The 19559-nt window shown below is 43.7% G+C and overlaps 1 protein-coding gene across 1 annotated transcript in view; it reads left to right on the top strand.

The window, feature by feature from the left end:
• Window positions 1–19559, top strand: part of NAALADL1 (N-acetylated alpha-linked acidic dipeptidase like 1) — a gene marked incomplete at its 5' end in the record, with an annotated part of 93347 nt that overhangs the window by 51359 nt on the left and 22429 nt on the right. Inside the window, 7 exons of the mRNA XM_082270601.1 lie at window positions 2239–2324; window positions 7521–7640; window positions 10598–10683; window positions 13874–13937; window positions 16504–16571; window positions 17281–17372; window positions 18697–18787. Of these exons, the coding sequence (XP_082126727.1) occupies window positions 2239–2324; window positions 7521–7640; window positions 10598–10683; window positions 13874–13937; window positions 16504–16571; window positions 17281–17372; window positions 18697–18787 (607 nt within the window). The remainder of the gene's footprint in view (window positions 1–2238; window positions 2325–7520; window positions 7641–10597; window positions 10684–13873; window positions 13938–16503; window positions 16572–17280; window positions 17373–18696; window positions 18788–19559) is intronic.

Below are 19559 nucleotides of genomic sequence, written 5' to 3'. Positions count from 1 at the left end.
GTGAGGTGAGTTGTTCTGGCTCTTCAGTGGCGATTTTTCTGAGGAAATCAAACACCGACCAGTTGGGCAAGGGTAAGTATGTTCGCCTGTATCGGGTGGAGGGTTCTGCCCTCTGCCCCGTGTCTGTGGTGCGGGAGTTTCTGGGGGCACGCCCCCCGTTTGGGGGTTCCTTCCTGGTGCATTTGGACGGCACGTCCTTGTCCAGGTTTCAGTTCCGGGCGGTGCTCCGTGGGTGTTTGTCTGCTTTGGGTTTCAGTCCTGGTGATTATTCGTCGCACTCCTTCCGCATCGGGGTGGCTACTGAGGCTGCCAGATGGGGAGTGGATGACTCTGTTCTGAAACGGATTGGTAGGTGGGAGTCTAACCGTTTTAGGCTGTACGTTCGTCCTCATTTGTTGTGAGTGGTTGACCTTGTGCTGTGTGGTGTTGCTTTGTTTGTCATGTTTTCTTGCTGTTTTCCTTACAGAGGGACCTGCCTGCCTTATATGGGTTTGGTGGTTAGACACCGGGAGCTGGAGGTTGACACGTGGCGTTACCTGCGGAGCGACGGAGTGCACCTGAATGCTGTGGGCACCGACTTGTGGGCCCTCGGCATCCAGGACGGTGTTCAACGGGCTCTGCGAGTGTGGCGGGGCCCACAGGTGTAAGGTTTCACACCTGTGTGCTGTGGCGGTTGGGGGTCTTTGGAGGCGTCAACAGATTTTGGTCAGTGCATAGGGTGACCCATCCAAGGTATGGAGCCCTCTAATGGATCCCGGTTAGTAGGGGATTAACCGGGAAGTGGTAACAAAGTGGTATCAGGGGTGAAGTGTGTTTGTTCCCGTGCTGGTGTTGCGCGGCTGGGGACCGTTGGATTTTTGGATACTGATACCGTTTTTGAATTGGAATTTTTGATGCCTCCCAAGACCAACAACCCCTTTTTCTTGATATGATACTGGAGTATTTATGGTTCATGTTTAAAATGTTTATTTTGGTATTTTGGTTTTTGTTAATAAAATGGCCTACCAGGCCACAATTTTCTCCAAGTCGGTTGTCAGTAGTATTTTGTTTAGAATTAAGAGAAGAGGTGTGGGTACAAGTTTAAGACCAAGAGTGGGCATCGGTTATACCCTAATTAGGCCCTCACCCAATGTTCTGTACCTATGTAGCCACAGCTGTCTCCCAGTGTTAATTTTGTCGACTAAATTAACGCTATTTTAGTCTACTAAAATGCAAATAAAACTAAAACAATTCAGATGACTAAAATACAACTAAAACTAAAATGGCATTTTAGTCAAAAGACTTTATTTTAGTCAAATAAAACTAAAACAATTCAGATGACTAAAATACAACTAAAACTAAAATGGCATTTTAGTCAAAAGACTATAATTAAAAGTTAAACTAAATCAAAATTTGCTGCCAAAATTAACACTGCTGTCTAGTATAGCAACAGAACTCCCAGCACTGTGTAGAATTTCTTTGGATTAGTTCCCCTTGATGTTTCCCCAGAGTCTCTTCTGGTATTTCATTTCAGAACTTCATCCATCCCCACATGCCCCCAGGGAACAAGAGGTCCTTGCTCTCTGGCAGATCCTCTTCCATGCCCCCAGGCAGCGGCCAGGCTCTCCCTGGCAGAGCCCCGAACACATGGCCAGGCCTCAGACTTCAGGCCTACCCAGCAGCAACTGTTCCTCACACACCCACCCCAGACTGCAATCTGGGTGGAAGGACCCAGAGCACCTAACTTTCTCCAAATATGTACCCTCTCCCAGCATCCTCAGCGGCCAAAGAAACTCCTACTGATTGGTTGAGAAAAGTATGCATATTCATAACCTAGACTCACTGTAATTCTTTATACTAATGCCAAAGGTGACAGTGCCTCATACTGACAGAAGAGAGAAACTATAGCTAAACCAGACTTCGGAGAAAACCCAAATGATCACAAAGACTACAAATTAGCCAGGCTAGCTACCTGGCACAGCTAAATTTACTAGCAGCACTGTTTAGGACAAGGGAGCTACATGTATAAGGAATGACGGTGCCATCTTTGATGCTAACATCATTGTAGTGTTTCCTGGATGTATCAGAGATGATGTTCAAAGGGAAGTGAAGAACACATTAAGCACCATTTTAGTAATGACTTGCACTACATAAAAGCTATAGTCCTGGTACAGTCTATATGAATGTTTCAGTGTTGATTGTGCGGAAAATTAAGTGATTGTTAATATTAAAGCTCTCCATATGTCTTCTTTCCTCCAGTGATGTTCAGGTCAATGTGTACAATTATGCAACAATTAAGTCATCAGCAAATGTGATGGGCATTATCCGAGGAAGCGAGGAGCCTGGTGAGACCATCGACAGATTCTTATTCAATTATAATGTGTCAGTTCCAGGGACAACAACCCACATCCACATCCCAATACATATATATATATATATATATATATATATATATATGTGTGTATATATATATATATATATATATATATCTAATAAGTTATAAAAGGGAAGGGGAGGCCCCTTGCATATATAGAGATGGGCTTTAAAGGATGTGGGGTTATCATGTTGAGATGAGCCCAGAAAGATCAATCATATGTAAAGGAAATCGTTTTTATTGTACAAAAATATATTAAAAAAACCACAATAAATGAGTACATAAATACAAAGTCGGTAACAAATTGGCTCATTATTAAGAACAATATGTGAATTCACAACTAGTTATAGAGAATAATGAAGGTCCAACGCGTTTCGCAGAACATACATAGGTTCTCACTTCGCTTACTTCGGGACCCTCTACAGTTTTTTTTTTTGTTATACTGTATTCATAATTTTATATTATTTCATTGAACAATAATCATATTTAAAATGGATTCTGAATATGCTAAATATAATTAAACCCCAGTAATTAGTTTTCTTTTAGATTCATGCAATCCAAAATAATAATATGAGGATTTGTCATGCACTGTTGGTACATATCGGGCAATCTTCTATTACTGCTTATGGGAGAGAAGCATGTTCTCAAGCTATGTCTATTCCTGTCTGTTGTATAAGCAGGGATGAACGACAATCAGACTAGACATTTCTGCAGGCTGACGTTTTTTGCATTCCATACAAATCGCTAATTAATAGCGCTGTAATCTATTTTTCATGAAATTACTGTTTTTTTCTGCCTTCTTGTAATGTCCTCCGTGAACACCGGCACACCTGTTTCTGTGTACAATTTCATCTGCATAGGATAATGTAATCAGGCACCTGACCTGGTGGGGTATATATTCAGTGTGGGTTTGTTCAATAAATGTTCCAGATCTTATACAAGCTATTCTCGGCTAGTTTTGTATGGGGGCGGCTAGAATATCTGATATCTATGTTCAAGACTGAAAGAAGCAATATTCTGATGGAAGCCCACAAGCACATTGTGGGGTTGCGCTTCCGTTACAGGTTATAACCTCCATCAGTGTCCTGCTAGGGAGATTTCCCTTTACTTCCTGTCCCATAACCAAAAGAGGAAGTGAGAAGAAATCCCTCTAAAGTTTAGGGAATCCCAGTGTTTCACCAGGGCACCAGAAATAGTGTCCTCATTGGAAGATTTCCAGTCTATTAGAGTTCTGATGTCAACCCAAAATTTTGGGTTTTCTTTAAAGTGTAACTGAAGGCAAAACTTTTTTTTTTTTTTTAGTCTTGGACAGAGTGGAAAGGGCTTAGAGCCCCTGCCAATTGTTATATCTGTCTGTTCCCCCCATTAAGCAGATTTCCCCTCTCTGTTTGTCCTGTTTACCATTAGCATTGAAAGTAAAAGTAAAAGAAAAGAGATGGAAAATCTTCCAATGGAGACACTAGTTCTGGTGACCTGGGGGTCCTAAGAAATTCCTTTAATTTGCAGAGATTTCATCTCACTTCCTGTTTGGCTTTGGGGCAGGTAGTGAAGGGAAATCTCAGCAATGGTACAGAGATGGCGAAAAAAATCTCACAGGGGTTATAACCCTCCCTTGCTTTATCCAAATTAAAAAAGTAGAACTATAGGCAAAACTTTTTTTTTTCATTTTAAATAGAGTAAGGGAGGATTATAACCCCATCTGTGTCCCATTGCGGAGATTTACCTTCACTTCCTGTCTCATAGCCAAACAGGAAGTGAGAGTAAATCACTGTAAATTGGGGTAATTCCTTGGGGACCCCCAGGTCACCAGAACTAGTGTCCCTCTAGGAAGATTTCCCATCTATCACTTATCAAGGGACAACCCAAAATTTGTGATTTTCTTTTACTTTCACTTTTAATGATAATGGTAAACAGGACAAATAGAGAGGGGCAATTTCCTTAATGAGGGCACCAACAGCAATAACCCCCCCCCCCCCCCCACTTTAAATTAAGAATATAAATGTGAATACATGTTGTTAAACTAGAGTTTAGTGTCACTTCCCTGCAATGCATGCACATTTCCAAAGTTTTAAACTCACTGCAAGTATAGAAATACCTGTTGATTTACCAAACCTGACGTGGCGCTAATCCTGTGTGGGTCGAAAACAGTGCCTGTGCTGCAATGAAATCCTAAGCAGTGTTGTCAGCCCTGCCCAGTTCTCTTCTGCTGGACTGCAGGACACCTACCCCTATCTTCATCTACATAGCATAATGGGGCGGTGTTCTGTAGTTTAAGAAGGGAGAACCCAGGCATGGCTGATTACACTGATTAGGATTTTAGTGAAGCAGAGGCAGTGTTGGCAGTTTAGGTAGAAAGTTAGTAGCTCACTGGATTCTGGCAGGATCAAAATAATATTTTTATGTACTTGCAGTAGAGGTAAAAGATGGGAAATGTGCATGTTATGAAGATGTGCTGCATTTGTTTTTTTTTAATTTGTTCAGACATATACTTTAACACTGCATTGTTTGCTTTAAAGCAAAGCTGTACTGTTTACACATATAGGGCAAAGCATCACCTTTTCTTTGCTCCCCGCATGTGACTCCCTTCCCTCCCTCTTATGTTCCCATGTGGGTACCTCTGGTGCTCAGGCACTCAGCGTTGTCACATGGGAGAAGGGAGAGGGTCCTCAGTCCTCAATAAGCTCCCACAAGAGAACTAAGGCTTTCTTTACAGTATTTATTCCTGACATCCAAACTGCATTGATTGTTTGGCTTGAGTTCCCCAACTTTTAAGTCAATAATGTTTCCACATGTTTATATGGTTAAAGCTAAACTCCAGAAAAACGAACACTCCTCCCTTATTGGCTGCACCTGCACTGCAAGGGTTGACTGCTCATTTAGGTGTAGGGAACCCGATTCTCTGTTCCTGCAGGCTCCTCCGTGCTGCTAGACCAGCCCCGGAAGTTTCTTCTGCCCTTTGCTCTGGCAGTCTAGGGTCCTCAGACATCATCAAGACTGATTCATGGTCCACAGCTCTGCAGTGAACTTGAGGACTCCAGGGAACAGTCTACCACTGGAGCATAGTGGAGTGCTATCGACTGAGATCAGGCAAGTATAATGCTTTTACCCTCCCCTCAGGGCAGCCATCAGAAATTTTGGGATGGTGGGGTGGGGGGGGGGGGGGGGGGGTCAGTGGCAGTTGTCATGGTGGAATGGATGGGATCAGTGGCAGCGGTGATGGTAGTGGTGGGGGGGGGGGGTGGGATAAGTAGCAGCGGTGGTGGTATTGGGCAGGTGGGATAAGTGGCAGCGGTGATAAATGGGGGGGATGGGACCAGTGGCAGTGGTGAATGAGATGGTTGGGTGGGATTAGTGGCAGTGGTGGTGGGGGAATTTGATCAATGATAGCGGGGATGGTGGTGGGTTGGTGCGATCGGTGGCAGTGGTGCTGGTGGTGGGGGGAATGTGATCAGTGAAAGCGGTGCTGGTGCTGGTGGGGGAAATTAAATCAGTAATAGCGGTGATGGTAGTGGGGGGATTGGATCAGTGACAGTGGTGATGGTTGTGGGCATGCGGGATCAGTGGCAGTGTTGATGGTGGGGGGATGGGATCAGTGGCAGTGGTGATGGTGGTGGAGGGGATGGGATTCAGTGGCAGCGGTGATGAAGGTCGTCGGGTGGGATCAGTGGCAGTGGTGGTGGGGGGAATTTGATCAGTGACAGCGGTGATAGTGGTGGGTTGGTGTGATCAGTGACAGTTGTGATGTAGTTCATCGGGTGGGATCAGTGGCAGCGGTGATGAAGGTAGTCGGGTGGGATCAGTGGCAGCGGTGATGGAGGTGGTCAGGTGGGATCAGTGGTAGCAGGGATGGTGGTGGGTTGGTGGGATCGGTGGCAGTGGTGCTGGTGGTGGAGGGAATGTGATCAGTGAAAGCGGTGCTGGTGGTGGTGGGGGGAAATAGAATCAGTAATAGCGGTGATGGTGGTGGGGGGATGAAATCAGTGACAGTGGCGATGGTGGTGGGCGTGAGGGATCAGTGGCAGTGTTGATGGTGGGGGGATAGGATCAGTGGCAGTGGTGGTGGTGGTGGAGGGGATGGGATTTAGTGGCAGCATTGATGTAGTTCATCGGGTGGGATCAGTGGCAGTGGTGGTGGGGGGAATTTGATCAGTGACAGCGGTGATAGTGGTGGGTTGGTGCGATCAGTGACAGCGGTGATGTAGTTCATCGGGTGGGATCAGTGGCAGCGGTGATGTAGTACATCGGGTGGGATCAGTGGCAGCGGTGATGAAGGTCGTCGGGTGGGATCAGTGGCAGTGGTGTTGGGGGGAATTTGATCAGTGACAGCAGTGATAGTGGTGGGTTGGTAAAATCAGTGACAGCGGTGATGTAGTTCATCGGGTGGGATCAGTGGCAGCGGTGATGAAGGTCGTCGGTGGGATCAGTGGCAGTGGTGTTGGGGGGAATTTGATCAGTGACAGCGGTGATAGTGGTGGGTTGGTGAGATCAGTGACAGCGGTGATGTAGTTCATCGGGTGGGATCAGTGGCAGCGGTGATGAAGGTCGTCGGGTGGGATCAGTGGCAGTGGTGTTGGGGGGAATTTGATCAGTGACAGCGGTGATAGTGGTGGGTTGGTGTGATCAGTGGCAGTGGTGATGGTGTTGGAGGGGATATAGAGAGTGTACTATCTCCCATCAAAACTAGAAGAACCGGCGAGCCCCTACATGTGTATAGATGTCGCCCCTGAAGGTGGGCCTGCATCCCCTAGACCTAAACAAGTAGTTAACCCTTGCAGTGCAGGTGCAGCTCCACTGCAAGGGGGGGAGGTTTAGTTTTACTGGAGTTGGGCTTTGAACTGGCCTTATACTGTTAGTGCTAATAGATAAAAGGCTCCTTCATATGCGCTGTATAATCTCCCGCTGTGCCTATTGTAATTTGACAGCCAACCCTGCCTACTGTCAAAATACCAGTGGCTGTATCTGATTCGATGCATTTACTTTTCCGCTGACAATTTTCTGTCTGGCTTTTTCAATCAAAGTAGCTGTTGGGTGGAAGGAGTCTGAGAGGACCACCCACAGACAGAATTCAAGATGATCTGCCTGAAATTTGAACGGTGTGTGGCCAGCCTTATACTCTTTCTGATGTATAGATGGTAAAATTTAAATATGTTTCCATTTTCCTTTGCAGACAGGTATATAATGTATGGAAATCACAGAGACAGCTGGGTCCATGGTGCAATAGATCCCAGCAGTGGCACTGCAGTCATGCTGGAAATCTCTAGAGTTCTTGGGGAAAAGGTCAAAAAAGGTAAAAACTCACATACTGGAATTGTCATCTAACATTATTACATGATGAACATTAGGTGTCAGTCTAAACAGTTTACATTATAATGCTAACAGGTATATATAAAAGATAGCTGTGTGGTGAAAGGCGACATTTGGGCCCATCAGTGTCACCTGCGGTCAGCAGCCTGGCAAAATTTATGGGAGGCTGAAAAATGCTGCATGGATAATGTTGTCCTAAACGATACTCACATTTAGGGCCATATGCTTTCAGGAAGGTATGTCCCGAATCCTGGAAAAAAAAATAAAAACAATACGATGTGCTGAAATGTGCATTGCCACGGCCCTCTCATCACAGCTCACTATGGGGCAAAATGCTGTGTGAACAAGCCCCTAATCTTTCAGTCAGTGGCGGCTGGTGCTCCATGGGCCGGGGGGTGGGCGGCAGACGGACCACACCAGCCCGCACACCATACCCCCCCGGACCACACCAGCTCCAGCCCGCACACCTTAAGGCCCCCCCTGGTCGCTGGCTCACTCACCCTGTAATGTGGAGGGCAGGCAGCAGCGGCGGCTTCCCCTCAGTCTCCTCCGTGGGTCGGGCTTCCCCTGCATCTCCTCCCTCCTCCTCCTCCTTGGCCAATAGCATGGCTTCTCCTTTCGGCCAATCAGGAAACGGGTCTCAGGACCCGCTTCCTGATTGGCCAGGAGGAGAATCCGTGTGACAATAGCGAGTATTCATTTGCTATTGTCACACAACTGGGTGGGCTCAGGGCACAGTGCTCTGTGACCTGAGCCCACCTTTTTTTGAAGCCTATTAAAGCCTCTGGCTCTAATCACGTGCTTAAAAAAAAAAAACCCATTGGAAACCATGCGTCCGGCGCCCCGCATGTAGATTAGGGGGCCAGATGCATGGATGGGTGGACGGCACCCCTGCGCCCCCAATGGACGGGGCACTACTGCTTTCAGTACCATGAGATAAAAATGACCCGCTTACCTGCAGTGTTTTTCTGCTCCATACATTTTTTGTAGCTGCTGGGAAAGAAGAAGAATATTTTTAGGGCTCTTTCAGGGCAGCATTGACTACTTCCCTCTGAAAAGTAATCTTCCGTGGATTTATTTTCAGAGGGCAGTAGAGCAGAAGCTGCCAGGTGTATTTTCTTTTAATCCCAAAGAAGGATTTTATGTTTAAATACTGTACCACAACTGGTGCAGCACGCTCCGAATGATTTTAGTGGGCACGTCTGAAAAGTGGTGCCGCCTGTTATAAGTCTACCCTAACACTAAAATCTCTACATCTACAGACATCCACGATCTAAGACTAAGATATCTAGCCCTGTAAAGAAGAAATGGCTATACATACCTTTTTTGAAGCTGCTCCGGTCCAGTCCCACGCTGAGCTGAGCTGAACTTCGCTGTGGAGGCGGGTGCAGAGGAGACAGCCGACAACGGAAGCCCCATAGTAACTCTATAGGTGTCGTCACTTTCCATTTATTTCACAGCCGTTGTCGGCTGTGTCCTCTGCAGAGCTTCCGCTGCTGGAGATCGGGTCGAATCGGCTTCAAAAAAGGTATGTATAGCGATTTCTTCTTTAGAGGGTTATATAGGTTAATCCAACCTTTTTCAACCAGGGTTCCATGGCACATTAGGGGGCCTTCTGGGTTCTTCATGGGTGCCTTGGCAAAATGCCTGAAAATTGTTCCCAATTGTCAAAAAAATTTTGGGGGGAAATATACAAGGTCAGGGCAATGCCTATCAAGAAGCAACGTGAATTTCTTGCGTTGCAGTATGCCAGCCTTTTTCAACCAGGGTTCCACGGCACCCTGATATGCCATCTGGATTCTTCAGAGGTGTCTAAAACTGTCCCAAAATTGTCAACAAACTAGCGGGTGGATCAAGTCCTGCCTTTTACACAAAGCCACAAGTTTTTGTTGTACAGAATTACAACCTTTAGCAACCTACGGGCCAGCTGCTGGCATCTTAACAACTGATGAAGCCATAGGTTGATAATGAGGATGTTGGAAGCGGCTTGACAGCGACCTTGTTTGCCCCTTTCCTGCTGCTCTCTGTCAGCACTGGGGTCACATTAGCAAAGTGGGGGTGGGGGGGAGAGACTGAGGGAGAAGAGAAAGTTTGGAATAGTAGTCAGTACCAATCTGCAAAGGTAGAGGAAGAAATCACCTCTAATGTTGGGTGTCCTACGTGTGTGAATATTGCTGCAATATGTAAAACTATTAGTTTAGTGTTTTATATTTTACAATGGGGTGCCTCAAGATTGTGCAGAACTTGAAAGGGTGCCTTATCTTGAAGAACACTGGGTTAGTGTTAGATCTTGGATGCCTATAGATGTAGCAGTTTTAGTGTTAGGGTGGACTTCCCCTTTAAACTCTGCAAGTCCTTTTTCTGGATTAGCAGTGGGTATAGGATTGTGTATATGAAAGTTTTCAATTTGTGTTTTTTCATTCTCTGAAGATTGAACTGAATTGAACTGAATGGTCCTTTTACAACCAGACTAACTATCTAACTATGTAACTATGTAAGTCAAGTTAAAATCGCAGCCACGGCATGTGTACAGCCCCATCTAGCTGCAATGGTAGAATTTAGGTGGGCGGTCAGGGGGTGAAAAAACTATGTCTTGACAGCCAACAGCTGAGGCTCTCGTGAACATCGCTGGATTGAGATGGGGCTCAGGTAAGTATTGGGGGGGCTGTTGCACACAGAAGTTTTTTTTTACCTTTATGAATAAAATGCATGAAGATTAAAAACCTTGAGCCTTTACAACCACTTTAAGCTTTGGCAAGAAAACCTGGAAGCTGATTGGTTACTATGCAGAGTTGCACCAGATTTTGTACTCTCCATTTTTAGTAAATAAACCTACCTGCGTCTACTCATCCATATCAAGAAGGACTAATATTATTCATAAATAAATCGATTCTGTTGTTTGTGTAGTTTACCCTGTTTAAAGATGCTTTTGCTTAATAGGACAATGGCGCCCACGGAGAACAATTATTTTTGGGAGCTGGGGAGCTGAAGAATTTGGCTTAATTGGATCTACGGAATTTGCAGAGGTAATTCAGTTGAAACTGAAATTTATTCTGCTTCTGTTTTGCCTAGTTTCTTCTTCTATAGCCTTCCATTAAAGAGGAAGTAAACTCAAACTCATAATTTGTACATATAGGTAAGCCTATAATAATGCTTATCTATAGGTATTGTAAATATCTCCTAAATGTGTACCATTTAGGAGATTTTTACATTACATGCAGCCAATGACGTCATCAGGGCATGCGCAGGAGTGATGTCATTGTGGCTTTGGCCTGTCACACAGCCGGAGACCACAGACCCGGAAGGAAGACCAGGTGAAGATGGACACTGCTTCCAGCGATTACATCGCTTTGCTGGTGGGCTTTGTTTTTCAGGTGAGTTTCACATAATGTGCTAGTATGCGATACATACTAGCACATTATGCCTTTACTCGCAGGTCCGAAAAAACCCCAAAAAACAGCGGTTTACACCTGCTTTAATATTCTAACCACATTTACAATAAAACCTTTCCATTTCCATTATATACCTTGTTTTAGACCCAGTGATGTCTGTGCTTCTCTATACAATGCAAGCAGATCATGTCTGGTGGGAGGGATGGCAAAGTGCTGTACATAGCTTCCTGAAAACATCACAGCCTGCTTCAGTACTCCTTTCATCAGCCCTCAGCCCTGATGTATACAGTGGCCTGGCTCTTGAGGAGTATTATGCAAATATCAAAATGCCTTGATGGGTGGATGCCAGTCTGGGGGAATGGGCATTCCTTGACAGAGGTAGGTGATATCGGATGTCTTCCAGACTGGACATTTCAAAGGGCTTTATCTCAGACTTGCTGCAGCTTTAAATGTGAGATTATTGTCAGAAGGTGAAATCAGAGTAAGCAATTTTAATGCAAGAGAGGAGCTGGTACAACCAGGGCTGCTAAGGCAGTACAACCAGTCCTGTTGTACTGGGCCCCGGCCCCATCATCTAAACAGGGGGGCCCAGGGGAGATTTATTGTTTATTTCTGCCTAAATTATTAAATAGATTCTACTAGACCACACCCTCATTCCTACTTGCTTACCAGAGCTGAAATTGCATTTCCCTAGGACCCTATCAGGATAACAGAGGGGCCCAATTTTAGGGGTGTGGATCGATAAAGTCAGTGCTACTTTCCCGCTGCACCCCGGGGGTAGGTGGGGTGTGGGTGTAGGTGTGGTGGGGGGTGGGGGGGGGGCCCAGTGCGGGGGGGCCCATCAGGAGGGCTGTATGGGGCCCCATGATTTCTAACAGCAGCCCTGGGTATAACTGTGCAAGATTGAATGTAAGGCAGGAGTTCAGCCTTAAATTGTATGTAAACCCAAACAATGAACTGTGGGATAAGTGCATAAAAACCTATTGATAATGTCAGAAATTCAGATCTGTCCTGTGTCTCCTAGTTCTTATCTTGGATGACAGAATGGTTAGCCTGTATGTTGTAGAGATCTGACATTTGGAGTGGTTGAACAGTCAGTCTACAAAAGACACTAGGCAGGGCTGACACCACTCAGTCCACAAAAATGTTGTGTGTTGTCAGCCCACAAGAGGCCTTAAATCAGAAAGAAATGCTGAGCATGTGATCAGTTATGACACCAGCCATCTTGAAAGTTTGGTTGAGGTCACAAGCAAATGTGATGGTTATCATCCACATTTAATGAAACTGTTTTCAAAAACAGCTTTAATTCTGCTTTAAGAGTTAAGTGCATTTCTGGCAGATCAATAAGTATTTTTCTGTACATGTGGGGGTCTTTAAAGGCATAAAACATGTGGAAATGTGCATGCTCTGCAAATAAGTACTGCATGTTTGTTTTATTTTGCCCGATATAAACTTTAAAGAAACTGCTGCTTGGCCAGTATGTAAGTTGATCATACACATGTGTAGTGACCCCCTGGGGTTGCTGGGGAGAAGGGATTCCCCTGAGCGTAGGGACAGACTGACATTACCTAAGGACGGGTCCATGGCCGCAGTGGAGAATTGCAAAAATGAAGGGCGACAGTCACTTTAGTCTTTTTCCAAGGTTTTAATGCTCTGGCTTACAAGAAGAGAGGGTTAGGGCTTCAGATACCCCCAGCAGCATGGGTTCCAGACTTCGCCACACTTCTCCATCCAAGAGAGTACCATGATCCTCTGAGAGTCAGAATTTCCAACTTGGGTTCTGTTTCCTCCTTGACCAGGCAGAGCAGCTTGAGGATTCGAGCTAGGCCCAAACAGGCTTCGGGCCTAGTCAGCTCAAATCAATGCACCAAACCTCCTTAGTCTGTATCCCAGGTAGAGAGAAAGCTCACCAAGCCACTCCCCAAATATTTATATCCTCTCCCAGCATGCACCACTGACAAAAACCTTCCGGTGGTTGGCCAGGGTGGACATAAACATTCATAACCCAGGATTGTTACAGCTTTTTTGTCTATTGCCCCAAGTGCCAGTGAAACTTAGGGGCAGTAGTAAGGGACAGCAACAACCCTGAACTTAGAGGAGAACCAAATGAAATAGTTTCAATTAACACGGGTTAATTTACACCTGGCAGAACTAAATTTACTAGTCAGTTCTGCTTAAGACAGGGTGGCTACACATGGCAATCTTATGTTTTGAAAATGACCCTCTAGTGATCCTCCCTTCATTGGAAATATACATCAACAAATTGGTGAATGTTGGTTGCTCAGCCACCTTAAAGGTAGTGCAGTGGGCTGCCAGCATTTTCTGCTATAGTACAACAGAATAATTTGGTGACCTTGTGCCATATGACATTCTCAGCACATGCATTGGAAGATTTACAAGGAATCTCCAAGGACAGAAATAGAGAAGCTGCCATGGCTGACTTGTTTCTGAAGGTTTAGGATTTTAGAGCTTTTATCCTGATCCTGGCTTCACTAGGCTGTGATCAACTATGTCAAAACAACTTGCCTTGCAGGTATCCTAAAACTTCACATGTACATGCTTGTTCCAGGTCATTGAGGTACTAAATATAGAGGGAATTACCAAGATCACAATTCCATGGTGAATACAAAAAAAAAAAAAAATAATCACAGCTATCGTATTGCTATCCTGACAGTTTCCCTTTAAAATAAATGTATCCGTGCATACACAGTGCATAAAGCTCCTCTAAATTACTTTGTGCAGTTTTATTAGTACTAATAGTAATAATAACAGTTTTTAGCTATTAGTATTTATAACCACTAAATTTACTATTACTTTCCTATAGGAATATTATAGCAAGCTGAGGGACAGAACAGCAGCCTATATCAATGTGGACATTTCAGTATTTGGTAAGGCCGTGAGTACATAACAGATAAAGTCCATCTTAAAGTGGACCTAGTTTTAGATATATTTTTACGTTTTAAGTATTGCTTTTGTAGATATTGTAGGTAAACAACACTTGCAGATATTTATTTCTTCTCATAGACTAATGGCCCGTACACACGATCCGAAAATCGGATGAAAAATAACATTTTTGAAAAGATCGGACGATAATCGGATCGTTAGTACTCAGCTTATAAGAGGCGATCACGACAGTTAGGCCCTGTTCACACCTGAGCGTTTTTCAGCTCGTAAAATGCTCATCTCTGAAGTCTAAAAACGCCCAACAAGAAACATCCCATTAATTTCAATGGCCCCTGTTTACATATGAGCATTTGTCGCCTGAAGCAAAATGCCTGAAGCTCAAAAAAGTACATGAGCTTCTTTTTTTGGCAGATTAGAAGCGTTTTGTTAGATGTCAATGCCTGAAAAAACGCCCGGAAAAACGCCTGAAAAACACCTGAAAACGATACGCTCAGGTGTGACTGGAGCCTTAGAGAACTTCCTTTGGCAGTGCCTTTATCTCTCGTCATCCCCAGAAGGCTGGTACAAACTTTGTTTTGCCATCAATCAGTCATCCAATTCCTGGAATGGACTGCAGGCCCAGAGTTAACACAGTCATGTACAGACATTTAATATAATAATTCCCTTTAATATATCAATTATTACTATATTATTTTAAATTCTTGATTACGTTTGAATGACTTATAGAAGAAAAACATAGCTAACATTATTAATGATAACCTTGCTCGTTTTAACTAATGATAGCCAGACACACTTCGATTAATAACTAATTTAATTTTTGATCAATCTCCTCCAAAAAATTTTCTGTAGTCAACAACCCGTTTAGTTGATATGCCACAGCTAGAAGTGGATTTCAAGCAGCAGCTATTCAATTGTTTGCAGATGCAAGCATTTTCATTGAATCGTACATCCAGTGCCGGGACAAGGTTATCTAGAGCCCAGGGCGAACATACCCAGCTGTGCCCCCCCCCCCACAAAAAAAGATGTATGAGCATTACGTGTCAAAAATCCCCCCCCCCCCCCAAGAAACTGAGCACTAGTCTGCATATTTACCACCTAAACATAAATTCCCCCTTCTCCCAGTACAAATCCACCTCCCTGCTGTAATCCTCACTCTTGCCGCAAACCTTTGTGCCCCATACTCCCAGCACAAATGCCCCTCCCCCCAAAAAAAATCACCCTTCTAGCGCAAATCCTCTACCCCTAAAAGTATACATCTTCTCCATTCCACTCCAATCCCCCCCTCCCAGCACAAATCGTTTTCCCACATTCCTCCTCTGATCAAAAATCCCCCTAAATTACTTTTTTCAATTACTACTTTTAGCACCTCCCCCCCCAATTCCCCCTCCTAGAACAATACTTACTCCTATGCCACCCCCCAAATTCCCCCTTCTAACACAAATCACATACCCTTTAATCTCCTTGTAGCGCCCCCCCCCCCCAAAAACCTCACATGATACCACAGTGCCCAGGGCAGCCGACCCTCCTGCTCACACCTTGTTCCGGCCCTGCATACATCAATTGAATTAAGAGAAAGAAACGTGCGGGGCCACCAAAAATCACACTAGTTTAACCACAACACAGCAACCGCCCACACCCCCCCCATTGTATAAATGGCTTCTCATGTACCAAAAGGTAGTAACCCTACAGCCAATAGACAGTGACTCTCAGTTCTGCGCCTTGTGCCTGGCCACTGTATGTGCAGATGTGCAAGCACCCTCAGTCTCAGCCTTGACCTTGTTCTGCCACTAGTTGCACGTATGATTTCCTGTTGCACCTACTTAAGAGGTAATGCAATTACATCAGTGTTCTTTATTAAAGCTTGTTTTATTAGATTTATTAACTAGGTTCAGAAAAACACAACATATTAAATTATAAAAATGTGAAATTACAGTGGTTAGAAAGGAGGAATGCACCTTTGTACCTGTGTTGCATCATCATTTTGGCAGCATCTGAAACCTTCATAGAAATAGAGCATATAAGTCTCCATCATTCATCATTCAGAATGGTCTACAACATTTTTTGATACTCTGGGGTTGATTTACTAAAGGCAAATAGGCTGTTCACTTTGCAAGGGAGGTAGCTCTTTGCCTAGTAAAGCATAGTAAAGCTTAGTTGCCTAGTAAATGTGGTGAAATTTCACTTTGCAAAGAGTACTCCATCATGTGCAAGGAATGAAAAACAGCATTTTTGCTTGCATGTGGTTATATGATGGAAGTCAACAGAGCTTCACCTCATTCACTAGTCTCTGGGGAAAATTCCCTTGCAAAGTACATCTTTCATTGCAAAGTCAACAGCCTATTTGTCTTTAGTAAATCCATCCCATGGGGTCAGTACAATTAAAAAGAGATGTGTGTGAGTTTTCAATTTACAGAAGTCTGGTGAGTATTAATGCCACCATTGAGATATGATAAAGCACGATTGACCATGTGTATGTAAATCATTCATTCATAGTAGGCTAATGTATTTTTATATGCCAAATTTAAATATAATATTCTTATATTCCACCAGCAAATGCCACACTTAGAGCACAAGGGACACCTCCAGTTCAGAATGTTATTTTCACTGCTGCTAAACAGGTACAGTACACCGTTTATCATATAAATCATGAGTTTAGGCAACCTGTGTTTTGCTTAGGGAACATGTAAAGTGTTCTATAGTGAAACTGTACTGCTCTGGGGGAAAGGTTCAGGATTTATTTTTTAACACTATAATTGTTTATTATCGTGATGATCACTGTATGTAAGGAATAATTTTTTTATGAATGGCATCCATTCATGTACCATTGTGTACTATTGTGATAGCTGTGATTGGCCACAGCTATCACATAGTACAAATAAGCTGTGATTGGCCCCTGTACCATGTGATCACTATGATCAATCACAGAGATCACAATACTACATGCAATCTCTACGAATGAAAGCCATTGTTGACAGCTGACATGTGATAGCTGTGATTGCTCACAGCAATCACGTGGTACCAGGTCCTTGCACAGCAGCCTGGTACAGTGATCTGCTGTGTCTGGTGGACAAAATGGGTCACAGATCACGCCGCTGGGCATCCCCCAGGGAATAATAGTGATCCTGCCCAGCCATCATTTCGCAATAGGCCGGGGGTGGATAAAGGCATCAACAAAGCTGCTTAAAGTTTACTGAAAGCTTTGCAAATATTATGAAAATATTTGCTGTACACATTGTTTTTTTTTACTGAAGCTCATATATACAAGATCTTGGGCTATAGGTCTCCTTCTTAGCAGATGTTTATGTTCTTACATGTTTCATATTGTAGGTACAGACTCCTGTCAGTTCTCTCAATGTTTATGATAACTGGATCCGTCACTTTAACCGCTCCAGCTCAATCTATGGAGGACTAATTCCAAGGTAGGAACCCAACCCTATTCAGTTTATTTGCATGCATTTTTTTAGCATTATTTACATTTGATGTAAGCTAGAGTATTATGGATTCAAATTGTATTTACATAATTGTTTAACAACTAAACCAAATGTCCCTCTTTATCTACATATTTAACTAGTTCCAAATTTTGGGCGTGCTACACACTACCAAAAAAAGTCATCATTGTACACCAGGCGTGTGTACAACCAAATCCTCCTTCCTGGCTCCCCCTTCCAGTACACAGAAATTTGGTTCTGAATAATCAAAGCCAAATTAAAGCGGAGTTTCAGCCTGTAAAAAAAAAAAAAAAAATAATAAAAAAGTCAGCAGCTACAAATACTGTAGCTGCTGACTTTATATATTTGGATACTTACCTGTACTTTACCTGGTTTTGGGTTTAGATATACTTTAAAGAGATTGTCAATACCATAATGCAAGTGGTGGCATTTACAGTATATAGTACCACATGCACAGAAAGTCTAGGATTGCAATATGAAAGCTGTACTAAACCCAAAACCAAGAATGTAATATAGTGCAGCTTACCAATCATTAGATGTGATTTTTTTTTTTTTTTAGGCTTTTTCTCTCTGTTTTCACATGTGATCTGGACAGTAACACACCTCCTGTGTTCAGCTTCATGCACACTGGGGCTTTTGTAAACGCTTTTCTCATAGCAGGAAACGGGTTGCAAAAAGGTTTAGGTGTGACAAGCTCCTTTATTTCATTGGCTATTGAAATTAAAAAATGTTTCTCCCCTACTACTGCAGCTGGAGGGGTCTTAATCCTCCTTATGCATTTGCTATATTTACAAAAACTTCTTTAAAACTTCCAACATTGTTGTCCCTAGTCTTTTTCCCGTTATCCCTACATTCGCCTAGTGCGCTCATCCCCAAAGGGGCGCTGGATAAATTTGATCAGATATAAAAAAAATAGATTGGAGCTCAGCTGGTTACAGCAAAGCCATACATTCAGAATAGCCAGCCCAGGGCAGGGGGGTTACAGAAATATTCATACATACTCTAAATTGACCCTTGCTCCTAAAGCTGTATCACAGGCCATGAAATCACCCACAGACAAATGTAGGGACAACAGGAGGAAAATAAGGGACTACAATGAGGGAAGTTTTGAAGGAAGATTAAGACTCAGCTCTAGCAGTAGGGTAGAGACTCCAAGACAGAAGAGCAGAATCAAAAGATGTCTCAAATAAAGTGAGGTAAAATAAGCCAGTGGGATACTAAACTTACCAGTATCTAGCAAGAACTAAAATATGACTTTTTGTGTACTAGCATTTATTCTCTGATGTCCTTACAGGTTGGGAACACTTGGAGCTGGGAGTGACTACGCCCCTTTTCTTCATTATTTGGGTATCACGTGCATGGACCTTGCCTACACCTATGACACGGTAATGCATTTTACCCATTGGAAAGCTCAAGTGTGAATAAACAGATCAGTAAAGTTCCAGGAAAACAAAATCTGACTATCCATAACATTTGCGTTTTGCTAAATTTGTAGAGAGGTTGTTTGGTGGCTGAGGTTAGTTAGTCAGCTTTCACAGGTCAGATAACCACAAGTGCAAACACAGAGCATAATGGCATAATGTAAGTGCTAATGGGATGGAGTGCATCCTGGATGAGCTAGCTTCTAATGTTTTCAACCACTCTTGATAAAACATATTTAACTGTAAACCAAAAAAGAACAAACTCAAAAGTCAGAGAAAGCCTTATAGGATACATACCCAGCAAACTACAACATTTCCTCACACCTTATATCTCTGCATGGTAGGTGAGTTGAGAGTTAGGGGGGTGACCTAAAGTCATCACATCCAGAGTCTCTGCTAGGGGGAGCAAGGCAGCATCTAGACTCGATAATACAGTATCTAAAACTAATGTGTAGTGCCTCCAGGTTGCCCATATTATATTAAAACGTTAACATGTGCCTCTACATGCTGCAATCCATTCCTTGCCTCCCATTTCCTTATCCTGATCCAATCCCCTCAGATAGGGAGTTGTGCCTGCTTTCAGTAAATCAGTATGAGGCGTTTGGCTGCGTTAGACAGGTGTAGAAGAACACAGCTCAAAAACGAAGGGATTTCCAGTCACTACTTACCAACCAGCCAGCAACCAGCCAAATTGACCTGTCTAACAGTATACGTTAAAAACAGGGGTTTAGTTGCA

The sequence above is a fragment of the Pelophylax lessonae genome, assembly GCF_965119305.1.
Source record: "Pelophylax lessonae genome assembly, chromosome: 10".
Taxonomy (NCBI): Eukaryota; Metazoa; Chordata; class Amphibia; order Anura; family Ranidae; genus Pelophylax; species Pelophylax lessonae.
This window is presented reverse-complemented; position numbering and strand designations above follow the sequence as displayed.